General features: G+C 36.5%; 1 protein-coding gene across 4 annotated transcripts; it reads right to left on the bottom strand.

The window, feature by feature from the left end:
• Positions 1–1,795: 1,795 nt before the first annotated feature.
• On the bottom strand, positions 1,796–6,900 carry LOC122068334. 4 transcript variants are annotated; one of them, XM_042632209.1, is made up of 6 exons: positions 6,854–6,900; positions 6,472–6,757; positions 4,745–4,840; positions 4,504–4,609; positions 3,799–3,888; positions 1,796–2,014 (listed from the first exon to the last, which is right to left on the bottom strand). In XM_042632209.1, the coding sequence occupies exons 3-6, from the start codon at positions 4,780–4,782 to the stop codon at positions 1,811–1,813; spliced, it is 438 nt and encodes a 145-aa protein (XP_042488143.1). In that variant the 5' UTR covers positions 4,783–4,840; positions 6,472–6,757; positions 6,854–6,900; the 3' UTR covers positions 1,796–1,810. The 4 variants fall into 4 exon arrangements, with proteins under 4 accessions (XP_042488143.1, XP_042488141.1, XP_042488144.1 ...); XM_042632207.1 differs by having other exon boundaries at positions 6,472–6,894; XM_042632210.1 differs by having other exon boundaries at positions 1,796–2,008; positions 6,472–6,894.
• Positions 6,901–19,160: the final 12,260 nt, after the last annotated feature.

Here is a 19,160-nt window from a genome sequence, read left to right as displayed (position 1 = left end):
CAAAAATAACCAAAACAAAAACACGATTCACAAACAGGGTTTGGATTTCGTCAAGGGTTTTAAGAAAGGGCTTTGAGAAGGAATCAAGGAACAAGGAAGAACCACTTATCTAGGTGACCATTTTGCTCCGGCAGCGGTGAGTTTGCTCCAGCAACGGTGAGCTTCATTATTCATTGATAGGAGTAGAAATATAGCGGATGATCTTAGGGCTTAGGCACTCATTTTGGCATCATAGAGGTAAGTATAATAAATACTTGTATTTTTTATGTCTTCTTTTCTTTATTTTTATAATCTTGCTTCAGAATTATGTATTTATATTATATGTTAATATGTTATGATGATTGATGATTGATGATTGATTTAGATGCACTTAGTTTATTCACTTTATTGATTTGTTTTCTTGATGAATATCTTACATTGGTATGAATATGAACCTTTAATATTTATTTAACATATGAGTAATAGGATTCAACTAGGATTTGAGCCAAATAGATTGGTTTTATAAAAAAATTACACAGGAATGCTTTAGTCAATAAGGCGACAGTTTATGCCCGCCTTATCGCTAAGGCGCTCCGAAAGACCCTCAAACGCCTCCGTCGCCTTACAGCCTTAAAAACTATGGAACCAGCAGCTGTGAATGGGGACAGAAGATGAACAGTAGGAGAAGAAGAACAAAGGGAAAAGGAAAGAAAGTCAGGGAAGGGGAAAACAGTTGAGCTCCTTGTCGGTTAGGCGACGCCTAAGCAAGTACCTTGCCGCTTAGGCCCATCCACCACCTTGGGTCACCATGGCACTTTGATAACTATGGAAGAAATATAATAGAAATTTCATGCACTGTGGAGAAATAAACATCTAAAGCTTCTTGAGAATGAACTTAAAGATGTGTTGTGGGATTTCTTAGAGTTTATAAAGTATTCTATGTTGGAATATTGCATATTGAACTATGTTTTGGTGAAAACTAACGTGTGTGTTAATTGATGAAAAAGCATGAAACTAAAAATGAGCATATGACAATTTGTTGGATCAAGTCGATGAGTAAGCATCACTGCTGTTGATCCTTCCCAGGTATCAAAGCATCAAGCATCTACAAGCCAAGCAAGCCAAATGTCATTGAGCTATGAGCATCAATGGAACATCTCCAACGCAATTGAATTGAAGAGTCAACTCTTTTGGAGATTAACTAAAAGCTCAAGTAACAAGGAAGCCAAGTATCAAGCTCTCTCCAAGCATCAAATGGAAATCAAGACTTAAAAGGGTAGTTAACAAAGGCTTTGGATCTCAGGATTCGTTTTTATTTATTTTTGTAAATCCCAAGATATAAGGTTGCCACAGTTCGGTAGGCCCAAGGTACTTGGATGTGAAAATGTCTAAGTAGGACTAAAGGTAGAAGCCCTCCCAAGATAGGACTTGGCCTGACTTGTCCCTAAGCCATAGAATGGTCTATGATATAATTTGGACAAGTCACTAGGCCTAACATACCTGAGAGTATCATTAAGCAAAATGGCCAAGTCACCTACTTGAAGAAATGGCAAAAACTAAATTAAATCAAGGCATTCTAGCATAGAGGAAGCACTTGGGGTCAACCACCAGATTCATAGTGGTCACAGCGTCTAGGTGATCCTTGGCGCTGGCAGTAAAAATCAAGAGCACACCAACAAGGCGTCACCTAGGCAACCAAGGCACCCTTCCAGCAAAGGGCGCCTTGATGCCTAGGCATTGTACCCCCACGATATGAGGGTCCATTATTTAACAGAGGTTTTCAATAGAACAGCATTAGCATACTACCAGATACACATCTCATAACACTCACTCACACACACACACACACACAAAAGAAGAAGAAGAAGAGAGAGAGAGAGAGAGTAAAGAAAAAGGGAGGAGAAATGGAAAAGTAACATACGTCAGGTGGGAGATACGAAAGATTAGATGATGTCACAGAACCATGCTCAACGGCATTTTCCAGGACAGCACGCAGTTCCATCTCTTCCCGTAGGCGTTCTTGCAATATCTGAACCTATAACAGAATAACTTTAATTAGGGGATAACAAAGATACGAACAGTACTACTTTTCATTAGTCCCAAAATAGTTACTTGAAGCTTTCGCAAGCACTTGTATCAAAGAATGACGAGAATTCGAAACTAAACAAACCGTCTTGAATCCAATGTAGTCCAAGCATTAAGGCTCTCTTTGGTATCATAGTTCTTTTTTATTTTTGTTCACAAAAACGGTTTTGGTTGCATTTAGTATCATTAATAGAGAGCTTGTTTGTATTTAAAAAAAATAAAATAAAAAATTGATAAAACACAAAAAATCAAAAAGAGATCAAGAGTCACTTGTGTGTTTTGGCCAAAATTGATTTTCAGCCATTTTGTGCTGAACTTTAATGAACACATGCTTGAAGTCCCACTATGGAGGGGGTAAAGTAGTCATTTGCTATGTAATTAGAAATCCACGCCCTTTGCCCATCTTTCTTCTTTTTATTTTTCTTCCTAAGTCCAAACCATGGCCACAGCCTTCAATTTCCGCCAGTAAGACCTAACCTTACATTAATTGAATCTATTTTAAAATGCTCAAGTCCCAGACCAGAGAGACGTCCAGACTTGTCTCCCCAATGGTTATATTTTTAACCGTTGTTGTCCAATGGCTAGTCTAACAGCTGGCTGGGACCCGAGGGATGTTTGGACGCTGCGTCTGGATACCCAGCCAAGCCTGTTTCAACTCCTAATATTTATTAACTGCTAGTTTCTGTAAATAAGGTTGTGTGGCATATACAGTAGGAGACTTTGGGACTTCTCAATGAGAGGATGTACTTGAACTTAATTGGGACATCATATAGATCATTCGGCAAAAGGGTTAATTGCGAGAACTTTTGTACTTCACTTGTAAATTGAGCCTTTTGAGAGGCTTTTATCATTTGTTCTTCATTCTTGAAGTGTAATTGCTTGTCGAAGAGGTGTGTTCTCCAAGACTGAGAGTAATTGTGAAGTGGTTTGATTGACACCGAGATGCCAATTGAAATAGTGGAAATCCAAAGAGAGGATTGTCTTTGGTAGTAGACATAAGCATGGATTTGGGCCGAAACACTCTAGATTTTGTGTCTTCCCTTCTGATTTTGTTTAGTCCACTTGTTCTTCATCCATAAATCTAGAGCCAAAGTTTTGTAAAACCCAATTCACCCCTCTTGGGGTTGTGGGTTGTTGTAGTCCAAACCGTGGCCGCACCCTTTAATTTCCGCCAGAAAGTAGAAGAAGAATTAGAGGAAAAGGAGCTGCAGCAAGCAGGACAGAGAAAGTGGAGAAAGAGAGTTATAAGGAAGATGGGTGAAGAGATGTTCCCTTCACCCATTTCTTCAAAAAACCATTTTTTACATACGGATACCAAACCTATTTCTCACAAAAAACCATTTTTGTCAAGTAGTTACTACCATTTTGATGTTTTGATAAAAACGGTTTTTGTTAATGATTTTTGTAAAATAGACAAAAAAAAAATTTTGATATCAAAAGAAGGCCGAAGTCTACAACTGAAAAATAATAAATAGACATTAACGAATGCCACTTCCTAAAAAAACTTTCCTACTCAACACTCCTATAGATTGTGAATTTTTTTTGAGCACCTTTTTTTTCCTTATTCTCTTCTTCTTTTTTTTTTTTTTTTTTTTTTTTTTCCCTCTCTCTTTTTGATAGATGTAATTCAGTCAAGTACTTTTTACATAATCTTGAATCCAGTTTTATAATGGGGTCAAGAAGCAGCAAGATAGTGTATTGTTGCAATGGTGAATATAAGCACGAAAAACTTACGTCCTGTTCAAGTTGGACTCTGTAAGGATAGGTACTACTGCTTTTATTGCATGAACTAGGGCTTCCAGTTTCCCCACAAGAGTAGTTCACCTGAATAAATGAAGGGTTAATAGATCAACAGCCATGAAATTCTATGGTAGATCTCACAGTGAAGGCATAGAAGATTTATGTCTTATCAAAGGTAAAGAATCAACAGCAGCAATAAAGAAGCTGGCAGTTGACAGTATAACAAGATAAACTTTTGAGCAGTCAGTCTGACAGAGAAACCACCCCCCTAATCACATACGCTAATAAAACACGGAGAGAGAGAGAGACTGGCGAAATTCCATATCCATCACAGAGTAGTATTAAAACCCAAAATCCTTTATAAGACATTAATCAGTAACCGAAAAGGAAGCACTGAGGTAAACAAGTTGAAGAGATGATAACAATGTAAGAAAATACCACCAGGACTGTCACATCAAGCCATGGTTTAGTTAATACTATTTCTTCCATATGAGAGCAAATAATATATATATATGACAAAGTTGCCTTCCAGATCATACAGGTAGATGTCCATCCAGAGGATGAGAAGAAGAAGAAGAAGAAAAGGGGCAGAGGATAAATTCCACAACAGATTTTGAATTCCAACATCCTCCTGTCAGTTCTTCCCATCAAGTTTTTCAGAATAAGGATCCAGCCTATAAAAGGTCTGTTAGTGCTAACCTCTATTTTGGAGTTGCAACTCCTAAATTCGTTCACAAGATCAAACTGATCTTCAGAAACACAATTTCTCCCAGCAGTCTGTGTACTTCTAACCAGAGTCTCCCCTCTGTTGAAAATAAGAAAAAGTAAGCATGGGAAGAAAATGCTCCTGAGATAGACCGAAGCATATTAGGTCCTAATAGAAGTCAACACAAATAGCTAAAGAGCAGCCACCAAGAAACAGCAAGGATGTACCACTTACAAGTTCAAGGGGAATTGCAAAACAGTCGAGTCAAACATATTGTCTGTGGTGTATGCACTCTTACATAAAGTACCGATATCCCGACTAGTTTATCTGCTGTTTCAACAAATGATAAACATGTAAGCTTGAAACTGATGCCCCTTCTCTAGCTACAAACAGTACCAAAAGATAAGTAGCACCAAATTTTCTTTCCTTAGAAAAACAATTCTCAAAATAAAATTTATCTCAACAACTCATGGACCAGCAATTTTTCAAGTAGACATAAAAATGCAAGTATTGCATGATTGTTTGTTTCCTTCAAATCTCTTCTTAGAGAATGAAGAGAAAAAAATGTCATAGAAGATCAGTTATAACTCAAAAGTGATGCAAAGAAAAAGCACTGTGACACATGTGAGCAATACACAATACACCTACGGTTTACCTTTTTTTTTTTTTTTTTTTTTTTTTTTGGGGGTGGGTGTGGGGGGGATGAATAGGTTGACAATTTGACATACTTTGCACCAGAATTGTGAGGTTTCTAGCCATGCTCACCCACCCAAAAAGAAATTAGCATTTTTCTAAAAAGGGGAGAAAAGAAAAAGGAAAAGGAACACATATGACCCTTTGGGAATCAAAGCATGAGAAGGGAACCCTCAACTGGGAAACAACAACAATAATATAGAACAGTTAATAATAGAGAGGTAAATAGGAAAAACCAGAGGAGTCCAACTATTATGAATGAAAAATGATCCGACATCAGACATCAAAAGTTAAAGAGAGAAATCAAAACTCGCATAACACTTTAAAAAGAAAAAACAATAAAATGAGAGAGTAATCGTTGTAGAAATAAAATTCCATTTACAAAATCTCTCGAGAGATTGCACAACAGAAAGATCTGAAAGGAAAAGAAAATCTATGGTCGTAAGTGACAGCATCTCTCCGTTGACTAATGCAGGAATGCCAGAAAGTATCATTAACACAAACACAGAAAATGTAAGGACCAAAAAATAAGTTGAACAGTAAACTAGAAAGGGAATTCACGTTCTTCCAAAAGGAAACAAATCTACAAAACTAAGCTACATGATATTACAGATTCTACCGGCCTGGTATTTCCCCAGATAAAAAGGAAAAGGATCAAGGGAAAGAAGTGGACAGATCCCGATCTCGAGGCCCTATATTGTCCCCTCTGGAAGACCAAAAATCAAAATCAAACCAAACTATGAAACCCAATACCCCTTTCTACAGTGAAATCAAAGAGGTAGTAGTTATCTGCATTTCTTTCAATAAATGAAAGACAACGACGATATGATCTCTATGAGTCTCCTCTCTCACAAATAAAGCCCCCACACTTAAAATTTCCCTGATTTTTACCAGTTCAGCTTAAGAACTACAAAAATGCTTCAATAATTGTCAAGACAAGCAGGAAAAAGGAATGGGGTTTCATTGAGAAACAAAATTGAAGTACAGGCAGAGAGAGAGAGCAGAAGCTTGGAGGAAGAAGGAAGAAGCAAACTTCTAGGCTATCTCTGCTGGAGAAAATAGGGCCCTAAAAGAGAAAATCAAAAACGAAAAAGGGCAGTCTTTTCCTTTCAGCATCTCACTAACTAAATGAAAGGAAAATGTAAGAAGAGATCATCACTGAAAAGAGATGAAAATGCTCTTCCATCTGTACAACATCAAAGCAGGTAAGCAAAAGCGAAGTAGATGAGACCCAGATGAGGAGGGCGAAAAGGAGAATAAAAACAGACCTGCGGTGCATCCTGCATGGTACTTTGATCTTTGGAGAGCTTTCAGAAGTCAATACCAATAACTGAGAAGCAATGCGAACTCAGAAGTCAGAATAAACTTTGTTCAAATCATCCCCCAGTAAGACTGCAACCCCTACCCACTACTAGTACGAGTATCCAACTATCCAAATTCAAATCTTCATTTCTTCTTCCCCCAAGTCCAAACAAACGTGCAGTATACTTAACCAACCAAAATTTCCAAATCACTCCCACTCTCTGTTCCAAAAATTCAAATACTTCCTTCCTCCTACAAAAAGAGAAACAATAAGAAGGAGAATCTGACACTCCCACTACTAGTACTTTGATCTTTGGAGAGCATTTTCAGAATCAAATACTTCCTTACAGGACTTGTGCAATGGAAATCTATCTCGAGACCGGAGAGGACAGGGGAATTGCTCAGAAAATCATGGCGACTGCTTTCTTTGACTGAGAATGCCCGGAGAACTCGACGAACAACAAAAAGATAATTATCTTTTTTTTTTTATTTGAAAATATGAAACCTGGAGGATGTCCTTAGATATTGGAAATGGCGAACCAGCGAACGGGCGGCGGGAACAAGAACACAGAAAAAGATGAAGGAACCATGGGAAATAATGATAGTGGGAAGAAAGAAAGAGAAAATAATGAAGAGGGAAATCAGAGAATCAGTGGTAGGGTAAAGCAAGGTGGGCTTCGGAATTTGGACTTGGGGAATTTTGTTTCTTTTGCTGGTAGACAAAACTATAGGCATCACTTACTGGCTTTCACGATCACGGAGTGGTAGTCCTATCATTGTTTACCGGCATTTTAAAATACGGAATCGGCGATCAAATGGTTCCTGGATCGATATCGGTTAGAATCGGTTTCAAAAATCTTAGAATGGGCCCTCAGATCTGAAAACCCATTCTAGAATTTCTTGGCATGAATCGGTTGTATCGAATCAATTAAAATTGGGATTGAGATTGATCACGGTCGATTCTGATTCAAACCGTCTCATTAACAGATCCTATTCTTGAAAACATGCTGTTTACTCAACCTGTTGCTCTAGCTAGGTCCTAGCGGTGCTAATGGGTAGGGATGTCAACCGGTCAGGCTTAGCGGGCTCGGCCAAAGTTTAGGGTTGCACCGTGAATGCTCGTCTAATTAAATGGGCTTAGTTAGAGCGGACATGGTACGATTTATAATCAGGCTACCATAAACGGATCTTCCCAATGTCGATGCAATAGTCGAAATATTCAAACTAATAAGCTTATTTCACTGAAAACACTATTATGCTTCAAGCATATACTGCAAACCCACCATTAATTTTGAAACTTAATTTTCTGTTGCTAAAGACACTTGTTCATTGATCAATCTCTTGTTCATCTTGAAAATTGGAGCAAACCAACTTAGACTTTTGCTTTACTCTTCAATTTTATTAGCGGCAAAATGGGGATTTCAAATAGTCTTAAAAAGATCAGGCTAGGTCAGGCTAAAAGGATTAAGTTCATTTTGGGATTATAAATGTGTCAGGCCAGTCGGGCTAGGTGATTGCACCATGTTCTACCCAAAAAATAAATCTAGATTTTAGGAGTTTCTTTTTACGAAAAAAAAAAAACCTCCTCTCTCACTTCCATATCTTTCTTAAAAAATCTATATTTTAGGACGTTTTCTTTCCCTCCTCACTCTCACGCCTCTCTCTTTTCTCTTTTAATCTGAATCTTTCCAAACAAGAAAAAAAAAAAAAAAAAAACTCTATATAAAAAAAAATCTTTAAGTTTAAGATTTTTTTTTAAATATATACGTACGCATATAATTTATTTTATTTTTTGACAGAATAATATCATTCTATATTAACACTAAAAAAAAATATTTAAAAGCTTTTAATTAAATAAGGGATATATGAATTCTCTTCCTCCTCTCATCATACCTCTCTTCTACACCTTTTCGTTAATCGTTTGAATGGTCTCTATTGCCATGGCAACAGTGAACAACAATGTTGACGACTATGATGATAGCAGGGCGATTAACAGCGCTATGATTATGATGAGAATTATTTTAAATCGAATGGCAGGGAAAATCTTCTTGTCCCCAATCTTCTTCTCCAATAATATTTTTGCAGAGGGGTTTTGTAAGCAAATCTCTATGTTTGTGTTGGCATGATAAATCACGATACGTGAAGAGATTTCATTGGAGTATGTTTCAAAGAGACCTCCTGTTGTATACCATTTTCTTTCCATTTGGATTTGGATTCGATGGGATTCCTCGTGTGGCTTTCGCTCGTAGTTTTCATCTGATCTCAATTTGGTTTGCTTGTAAACTCTAGTGCATCACTCTATTTTTTAGATTTAGAGTGAGAAAGAAGTCTTTAATGTTACAATCTCCTTTAAGTAACAATGGGATCTGCAGGACGCGTTCCGATCTATGTTCCTTGATAGTTTGATCACCAATGGGCTGATTTGAGGCAGACTTTGGTTCTCTTCAGTTATCATAGCCTCACAGGGGGAGATAGGGGGCTCCTCATGCAGATTTTGATTTCCTCCGTTTATCTCTATAACTTCGTTTTTGTTTTTTGGTTTTAGAAGATCATCTACCACCATGCCTTTGGTTGTGCTTTATGGTTTCTAATGAATATTGTGTTTTGGGAAGATTTCAGTTTAAACCATATTGGTTGGAGTCATCGTTGGTACGTCTGTTGATCCCATGGAAAGCAGAAAATGATATATGTTGAGGTATATTTGGGAAGCAAATAGTTGATCACTATATGAAATTGGCAAGAAAAATAATCAGTAAAGTTGGGAGATTTTAATTCACACATTTTTCTTTTGCTTGTAGATCCACTTGATTAGTTACAACGAAGAATTTAAGTCAACAAAATGGGAGTTTAGAAAACAAGTAGAAGAGCAATTAGATGATACTTCTATTTCAGGTAAATCAACTCACTCACTACCGCTATATAAAAATGATCAGATTATAGAGAAGTATTCCCCTACCACAACCGGCCCCCCCCCCCCAAAAAAAAAAACTAGGCTCCACCGCTGCCAACAATCCATCCCCTCTTCTTTTCCTATTGTCTCTGCTTTCACTTTACTTGGCTGCCCTGGTGGCATCACTGACCAGCCCTCTCTCAGCCATCCTCCCACTACAAATCGATACACGCACTTTATCTTTCCCTCCATTTGCCCCCACCCTTTGCTACTGCAATGGGGATTTTATGTAAATTTTCTTTCGAAGACTTTTTCTCAATATGCTACTCACCTTCTTAGTACCCCTACTTTTCTATCCCTTGGGAATGTGTGGTATCTTCTATGGCAAGCTACCTTCATTTTCTTTTGTATCTTCTTTGATGGGGTCAGCTTGGAGTGGTGGCAAAGGTAGTAATAGTAATGGCAAAGGGGCCATGCTTGGTGTAGAAGGTAATGGGATAAGTGAATTACGTAGAGGGACTGGTACCAGTGGAAGTTGTTCTGTAGTGGTGCATATGGAATCTCTACCACTCTTTTTTTTTGTAGTAATGGTGGTTGTTCAAACATCTCAGATCTGTTTTCTTTCTTGGCAGGATTGCCGAACCTGAAAAGGTATCAATTGGAGGAGGGGTTGTTGCAGTTTTGAAGTTATCTATTAGTGGTCTAACTGTTAGATCTACTATGGGTACAAATCCAAACCACAATTGAAGAAACCACACAGAGAAACAAGAACACAAATCTAATAAAATTATAGAGGATCTAATTGTACCTTTCACCAAGTATGTTGAAGAAGATTGATATTGGTCACTCCCACTTTCACTCTCTTGGCTTGGCTATGGATCTTCTACAACCCCTTAAACCTCCTTGGTTCTCTCACCTTAGTGGTAAAGTGGGAAAGAGTGAATAATGGCTGTAGGGACCCAAAACCTAGTATTTATAATACTGTCCTGCACCCAAAACCCAAAACCATAATGGGTTGAGCCAGCATATCCTTAAACTTGAGAATGGACCAAACCGGTTCATGCAATTTGACTCTCACCCATTTAATCAACCCGAATAATTAATTTAGTCCATAAATCCAACAATCTCCACTTGGGCTACATTAATATAAGGATGCTTTTAAATTGATATGGCCATAGAATCTTATTACATTAACCACTCTTACTGTGATTCAGTTGAAAAACCACTCACATCGAATAACAGTAGAAGATACACCTCAATATACGGCATACAACTTTCTGTTATTACAAACATAAGTAAGTTTCTTAACATGAATCTATGTGGGATACCATCATAGAAACATTGACATATCCTCAAATTACACTGTTGTCATTCCATGTAGGTCCTTAACTGTGATATTAACCTTCACTGTGGCAAATCGCCTTTGATCTGTTGTTAATATCTAACTGTGGCTTTCTGCCTATAAACTGTGGCAAATATTGCCTATGAACTGTGACACCAAATACTGTCTTAAAATGTGGCAAACATTACATTTTGAACTGTGGTAAAATATTACCTATAACTAAGACAATTATTGCCTATAAAAACATTCTCAAATGAAATCATAAACCAAATATTTCAAGAAATAACTATGCATAATGTAAATGCTAAAACTTAACCATAATTCATCAAACTGTGCCCCAAAACATACGGGCTAAGGTTCAAAACATAAACAAATACTAAACAAAACCAGAGCTCCCACTAATCAAGCATTTCAAATAACTGTATGTAAAGAAATCCTAACTACTTGATGGGATCAATTTTTACTTGCTCTCAATTGTTGGTGATCAGTCTACCTCACCCTTTCTTGGTATCATCCTGCTTATCAATCCCAGAATTCTTCCTCTTCTCTAACCATTTCTTGAAAATAAAATAGTCCTTCTTCACATGTCCTTTCTTATGGCACCAGAAACACTCTACGTTGTTGGTATTCTCTTCATCCTGAGCCTTTTGAGATGTGTCAAGTTCTTGAGAGCTATTAGTTCTGTCATATGGCTTGACGCTTCCTCTGTTGGAAAAATTTTTGTTCCTTCTGCTTGGTCCACCAGAAGATCCCTTGTGGAAAGTTTCATGTGCACTCTCAAACCTAGTTTGTTTCAATTTTTTTTCCTCTTGAGTGCAAATGGAAATGAGCTTATTTAGGCTCCAATTGTCCTTCAGTGCAATGTAGGTAGATTGGATAACCTTATATTCACTAGGGAGGGTATTCAGTGCAATGTGTACAATATATTCTTCATCGATCTGTATTCTAAGATCCTTAAGTTTACCAGCATCAGTAGCTACACCCAAAATGTATTCTCTAACACTCTCACATCCATCATACCTTGTATTCATTAGCCTGGTCATCAATGTGGTTTTCTTAGCTTTCTTATTGTGTTGAAATCTAGCTTTAATAGCATCCAGAAATTCTTTTACAGTGTCTTGATCTCTATGTTCCCACGTATAATTTCAGGAACTGCCTTTTTTAAAACCAGTATGCATTTTCTGTTTGCTTTAGTCCATTTCTTAAACTTGGTCTTTTCAACACTTCTGCTCGAGTCTGTGAGAGGCTCAGGTTTAGGCTCCCTAAGTGCCAAGTCTAAGTCAAGAAGACCTAAATGCAATTCTAATTCCCCCACCCACTTTTGATAGTTGTTACCAGTAAGCATTGGGATCGAAGATACATAACTTAAGGGAATGGCCATCCTACTACAGTAGTAACAACACAATACATGCCAAATATCAAAATATAAATCATAATATAAAAGCATGTAATACCATCAATATATTTTAAATAAGAGTTACAACTAAAAATGTATCCCTATCCTTTGGGACAGGAATTAGCTGATGCTCTTATATTCTTCTTTTAACTGTGAAAACAACACTAACTTCGGAATTCAATCACCTTTGGGCAAAATAACTCCAAATTCAATGTCCCTTTCTGAAATGTGGATGATTATCCTCAAACCTTGATGACATAATCTTTGGGAAAGTATCACCTTTACTGTTGGGGAAGATACAATCGAACTGAATGTACCACTTTGGTGGGTTACACTCAGTTCTATCATATATTTCCCATTGGAGATGTATATCTTTATGCTTAAAACATACATATAAATATGTCACTAGGACAACAATAACCATACAAGAGTCACAACCGCAACTACATTCCTATCCTTTGGGCTAAGAATGCACTGGTCCTCTTGTAAATTCATATTTACTGTGAAAAGAGCAATAACTTTTGAAATCCCCTCACCTTTGGGCTTAGGAACCTCTAGGTTACTGTCATTTTCTTAACTTTGGTGATATCACATTTGGGCAAATGTCACCTACATTGTTACCCTGTGAAAAATCATGAAATAATAAGATGTACCACTTTGGTGGATTCCACCTCATCCTTTCATGGTTTCCTAAAAAATTACTTTACAACTAAGAATGAGCGGAAGCTTACACCCTTTTCCATATTAACATATCTCAATTTAAAATTTTTTCTCAATTTCATGGTAACCAATAACATATATATTTTTCAAAGCATTAATTTATGCCATTTTGTTTCAATGATTGAAACTAAATACAACATAAAATTTCAAATAAACATGTCATATTAAAAATTAGATCATTAAATGTGGCCTGAAACAAGGAATCCAACGCGAAAAACAGATTTCAATTTGGCCTTAAAACGAACCTTTAAATGAAATTTAAAGTAGTTTAAATAAAAACCCAAAATGAACAAAAACCAAACAAGCCTTTAAGGTTTTTTTTTTTTTTTTTTTTTTTTTTTTGTCAAAAGAAGTCAGCCACCGCCGACTTGCAACTGTTCTGCAGGTTTTTTTTTCTCTCTCCTCTGGTAGCCTTTTTTTGGCGGTGCATGCCTGTGCGTCTGGAGGTTTCCAGTGACTTGCGGCATACCGCCGCGACCGTCTTCTCGTGATCTACAACTTTCGTGAAGAAAGTTTTCTCATACAGGATCTTTAAGTGATGGTAAAATTACGTTTTTCATGATTTTTTTTTATCAAATCAAGATTTAAGTAATAATCAAAATCCTCATGTACAAGAAAAATTCAATCGATTCTTGTCCCATGTGGTTTGTTCTGATACCATTTGTTAGATCTACTATGGGTACAAATCCAAACCCCAATTGAAGAAACCACACAGAAAAACAAGAACACGAATCTAATAAAATTATAGAGGATCTAATTGTACCTTTCACCAAGTATGTTGAAGAAGATTGATATTGGTCACTCCCACTTTCACTCTTTTGGCTTAGCTATGGATCTTCTACAGCCTCTTAAACCTCTTTGGTTCTCTCACTTTAGTGGTAAAGTGGGGAAGAGTGAATAATAGCTGTAGGGACCCAAAACCTAGTATTTATAATACTATCCTACACCAAAAACCCTAAACCACAATGAGTTGAGCCAGCATATCCCTAAACTTGAGAGTGGACCGAACCGGTTCATGGAATTGGACTCTCACCCATTTAATCAACCCGAATAATTAATTTATCCCATAAATCCAACACTAACAGGATTCATAAAATCTTTACCCATTGAACTAGCTGGTTCGTTGGCAATCTTTTGGTTTCCTAACACTTGTGTTGCCTGCGGAGGCTTCAGACATGCAATTTGTTGCTCTTCTAATTGTTGCAACTGTTGTTGCTGCTCTGCTATTTTTGTGTCCACATTTTTCCTTGATAGTTCTTTCTATAAGAAATTGAGTTTCTAGCTCTTTCACTTGTAGAAAGAATAAGCCTGGGATATGATGATTACTCTGGACATCTCCCCAACAGATTAAACCAAGTTTTTTTTTCTACATTGATAACTGAAAGGAAAATAGAATAGGAAACGCTTTCTTGGTTTTTCATATTTTCAAGCAGCATAAAGTATGTTAGGTCTTAAGAAGTCAAGGCTCAATAAATAGTCAACTTCCAAGTTTTCAGTATCATGGTTGATCATAAAGGTAAATTAGTGTGTCATCAAAGTAATTTCATAAACTATGTGCAAAAGGTAAAGGAGGAAAGAAGTCCAGTTTTGGTAATGGAATTCAAAGTACCTATTGTAGTTAAGCAGCCTGAAACATTATCTATCTCTGAGAAATTTAAGATTTTGAAGTGAAGGCAGTAAGAAGCTCTTTCAGTGACCAAGCAAAAGCATGAAAAATGGGAGTTTTAATTATTAATATGTAGAAACAACTTCAAATTGCTTGGAAAATAACAATTGTAATTAGAATCATACTTTAAAAATTGGGATCTTATTATTTAGAATATCTCTAATTAGCCAGCTTGTAAGAAAAAGATTCTTGGTGATACTGTGAACTATCTCCTCCATTTCCTTCATTAACACTTCTTTGCTCTTTATATTTTGCATGGATTTCTGAACCTAAACGAAAGTGATGAACATTGAGGACAGAAACAAATGAATCAAAAAGTATTGACCAGTATGTAATCTGAGGAAATATTGTACTAAAAATTGACATTTGTACCATCTGTTTGTATATCACAAGCTCAGTGTTGTCTAATTGCTTCTTGGCTGGACCAGGCTCTATTCCTCTCACTCCGTTTTCATAGTTCAATGAACATAGAGTCTCACTCAAGTCATTCTCCTTAGGGCTGATCTCTACAGACATCAATGTCTTTGAATCTCCACCTATTTATATAATCTCTGAAATCAGATATGTTTGAGATAGTTCTATAATAGTTTTTTACTTTTCTTCTAGCTAGGGAAAGTGGACGAAAAAAAAAAGAAAAAAGAAATAACAAGTGGTAATATAGAAGAACTTTTTTTTTGGGGTGGGGGGTGGGAGGAGATGTCTTGGTTGTATTTAAATGTGCACTTGATAAAATCAGTCTAACCTAATGAACAAAGCCAACTAAACTTGGGGCATCTCCTTGGTGCAGAAACTAAATGATGTAGGAATTGTTTCTTGCCTATTGTATGCAAAATGATCTGCATGTGTTATTAGAGGCTTTGGATAAACTCTAGCTAATGCTTCTCTTAGACGAGAATATTCTACCTTGTGTGTGTGTGTGTGTTTTTATTTTATTTTATTTTTTTTAATATCAAGGGAATGCTGATTTTTATCCTCCTGTATGACTAACATTAAATTTTTTTCTTTAGCAGGAAGAGTCTTATGGGGCAAAGTACTTGGTTTAGCCAATCAGGCAGGCTTATGAAAATGTCGTAGGTAGTCATTTGGAGCCATTGTTGATGATGATGAATACGAAGATGACAGTATGAAGATGCTAAGTCATCCAAGTACTATTAGCAGTTTATCCTTTGCTCTGATTGATATGCTCGTCACTTTGTAGGGAAAGGTGGGGAGTGGGAAAGATGGATTGGGCTTGTATACTAACAAACATTTCAAACGAAAAAATGCCATGCAAATTGGTTTAAACTTATATATTTCTTCTCTCCTTTTATCAAATATGAATCCAAGTCCACGTCTCTCTCTCTTGGCCATATGACAAATGCCCCATGTGCATTTGCACGTGCAGGTTTACTAGTATATATATATATATATACATGCCCCTAGGACGACCTTAATGTTTTCCTTGCAAACTTGGAAATATGTTTTGATGATCTCTCCCCATTTGCAATATCTCTCAAGTTCCCCATGAAGCATAGATTAGTGGTGGAATAAAGCCAGAGTGTGGAACAATCCGCAAATTGAAAGAAATAGAAAAGGCAATAATCAAAACATGGAAATCCATAACAAGTATATGAACATGTAAATGTGACGAGCCAAGTAGAAACTTACAAAGCCCAAATTACAAAGCAAGATTTAAGAGCTTTTAATACCCAATGTCCAATTTTAAAGGTTAAAGAAAAGTTGCATTCGTGTGTGGTCATGGAATTCGGTTCTTATATTTGTAGATAATTTTTTTTTTTAAAAAGGTATGTCCTCTTATTTAGTTAAATTGTACTCTCTCCCCCCCCCCCCATTGTAAAACTAGGAAGGTTGAGGATGATCTTTCTTGGTCAAGATTGGTCCTTGAAATCACATAAAGGGTCATCTAAGAATAAAATTTTCTTTATCATAATCTATGAATTTCTCAAAGAATTTCGACCTTAGGGTTATGCCCACCTTGTGTACATATGATGAGTTATCTGGATGAATATGTGATGATGGTAGACTTGTAATATACATAACCTTCTTTTCAAACTGTTCCATTGGAAACATAAGCTATTGATGAAGATCAATGCAGATATATTCACCTGTAAAGTAGCAAAACCAGAAAACCATGGGTTAGAACTGATTCAATTTCTTTGCCATCACAATAAATAACAAGTAAAAATCAAATGAGAAGGCAAGAGTTTTTTATGATAAAAATCCTCATGAATAATGACAAACCCACCCGAAGATTCTTAATTTTCTCATAATAGCTTCTAGCCTACTCCATTAGCTACTTGTCATGCACAAGGAATAAAGATAATGATTAAGTCGTATTTTATATATCCATTGCCGTTTTAATTGAGTCGTTCTTTTTTATTCTTTTTTTTTTTTTAAATTCAGTTTTAATTCAATATCATGTCTTGTGCATCTTCTAGTTATTTGTCATCTTTCTTTATCACCATGGTTAACTAAATCCCACAACATGAGGATTGGATGAAACCATGAGATGAAGAGCAACTTGTAATCAATTAATGCCTGTTTTCATAACTCCATGTACCAAAACCTTATTGCAAAGCCAAAATTATGTATGCCATTGATTACCTTTTGTATGTGTAATTACCAACTTCCAATACAGTCTTGCTTTTTATCTAATGCTATGTATATGTTGAATAGCTCATGGGACATATTAAAAATCCATATTTCCTATTGACCTATTCAAGCATGCGATATAGGGCTAAATTGTTTGTATATTGTTCGTAAATTTCATGGTGGATTCTAATTCCTAAGTGCTTCCCCACATCATAATTTCACACCTCTCAGGTTCTTGTATAGTTTTAGGTTCGTTAATTCATTTTTGCCTTAATCTTAGTTTTAATTTATTATTGTATGTTAATTAAGTTAGTTTAATTTAATTTCAAAGTTAATTCTTGCCTTTCACCATTGTTAGTTTAGTTTAATTTTTTATTTTATAGGTAACTTGTATGTATTAAGGAAAAAGAAAAATATAAAAATACAGAATAAGGTAACCCCTACAACCTTCTTTGGGCAGACCAAAAGAAAGGTTGAGAGGTCCCTAAATCAAACATGACAAACCCTATAACACAATTTATGTAATATACAAATAAAAAGCTTTAACAGTTAGGAAAAGATGCTATGAAAGAGTTAAGTACCCCAATCATGGGAGCAAAGAAAGTACGGGACACTTTTCATGCGACGACTCTTCTGCAAAAAGCTTCTCACTACTTTACGTGACAACCCCATTAGTTAGTACATTCTACTTGTGTTAGAACTGAAATTCCCATAGAGCTCACCTCCCTGTGATTGACCCGCATATACACACGACCCATGCCCTTGCGGCATCACTTTTTTTTTAAGTTTTTGGCGCCGTTGTTGGGAAGGCAGTGCCTCTGTGTTTAGTGTTAGACTGATTTAGAGTGCCTTTATTTCTTATTTTAGTTTACGTTAAGTAAAAATAAAAATTTAGATTTAGGATTCATCTTAGTGTTGTTGCCATTATGCAGTGCATGACAAGCCAACATAATATGGAGAAGCAAATCTCCCAACTTGCTATAGTTTTACATGAACGGGAAAGAGGAAGTTGCTGAGTCAACTTGATCCGAATCCTAGGAACTTGAATTTGAATTAGCAAGGAAAACCTAATTCATTGAATTCAGTTAAACAAAGTTCACAACAAGGAGAGCCCTCCAGTCACTGTAATGCCATCTATGCATTAAGGAGTGGTCATGAGTACACTCGGGATAATATACCTGATTCATCTGAGAGTTTTGAGAACCCATTTGTTAAGGTTAGTACTCTATCTCCTTTTCCAAATTCATCTAAGGAACATAATACTGATGAACAACCTAAGAAAATCTAAATGCCTACTGCTCCTTTTCCTAAGAGATTGGTGAATAACACCAAGAAAATTGCAAGAGTATATCAAGTCCTAGTACGAGAACCATTCTCGTACAGGGCTGATCGGCATAGATGGAATCCACCCAGTAACCAACTCTGTGGTGGATTCCATCTATATGGATAAGCCCATACGAGAACTTGATCCACACTCGAAAACTGCTTCCGTCGACAAAATCCTTAATGTTTTTAAGAATGTGCAAGTCAACATTTCTTTGTTGGATGCAATCTCACAGTTCCCTGCTGCTAAAGTCCTCAAAGACTTACGCACACAAAATTGATCTACTAAATTTGCCTAAGAAAGTCTTTTTGACTACAAATGTTAGCTCCATTTTGTCTCACCAGATGGTAGCTAAATATAAGGACCCTAGTTGCTCACTATATATTGTGTTATTGGTAACATAAAGATAGACCATGCTCTTCTTGATCTTGGAGAAAGTGTTAATGTCTTGCCTTTCTCTATCTACTAGTAGTTAAGCTTGGGAGAGCTAAAATCAACTAATGCCATGCTTCAGTTAGCGGACAGATCAGTTAAGACTCCCAAATGGATGGTTGAGGAGGTCTTACTTAAAGTTGGGGAATTTTTATTCTATGTTGATTTCATTATTTTATACACCCAACCAGTTGCCAACATTTGGGAGCAGATCCCAATCATTCTTGGTAGACCATTCCTTGCCACCAGAAATGCCATAATCAATTGCAGGAACGATATCATGAAACTTTCTT

Source organism: Macadamia integrifolia, unplaced genomic scaffold, assembly GCF_013358625.1.
Source record: "Macadamia integrifolia cultivar HAES 741 unplaced genomic scaffold, SCU_Mint_v3 scaffold373, whole genome shotgun sequence".
NCBI lineage: Eukaryota > Viridiplantae > Streptophyta > Magnoliopsida > Proteales > Proteaceae > Macadamia > Macadamia integrifolia.
This window is presented reverse-complemented; position numbering and strand designations above follow the sequence as displayed.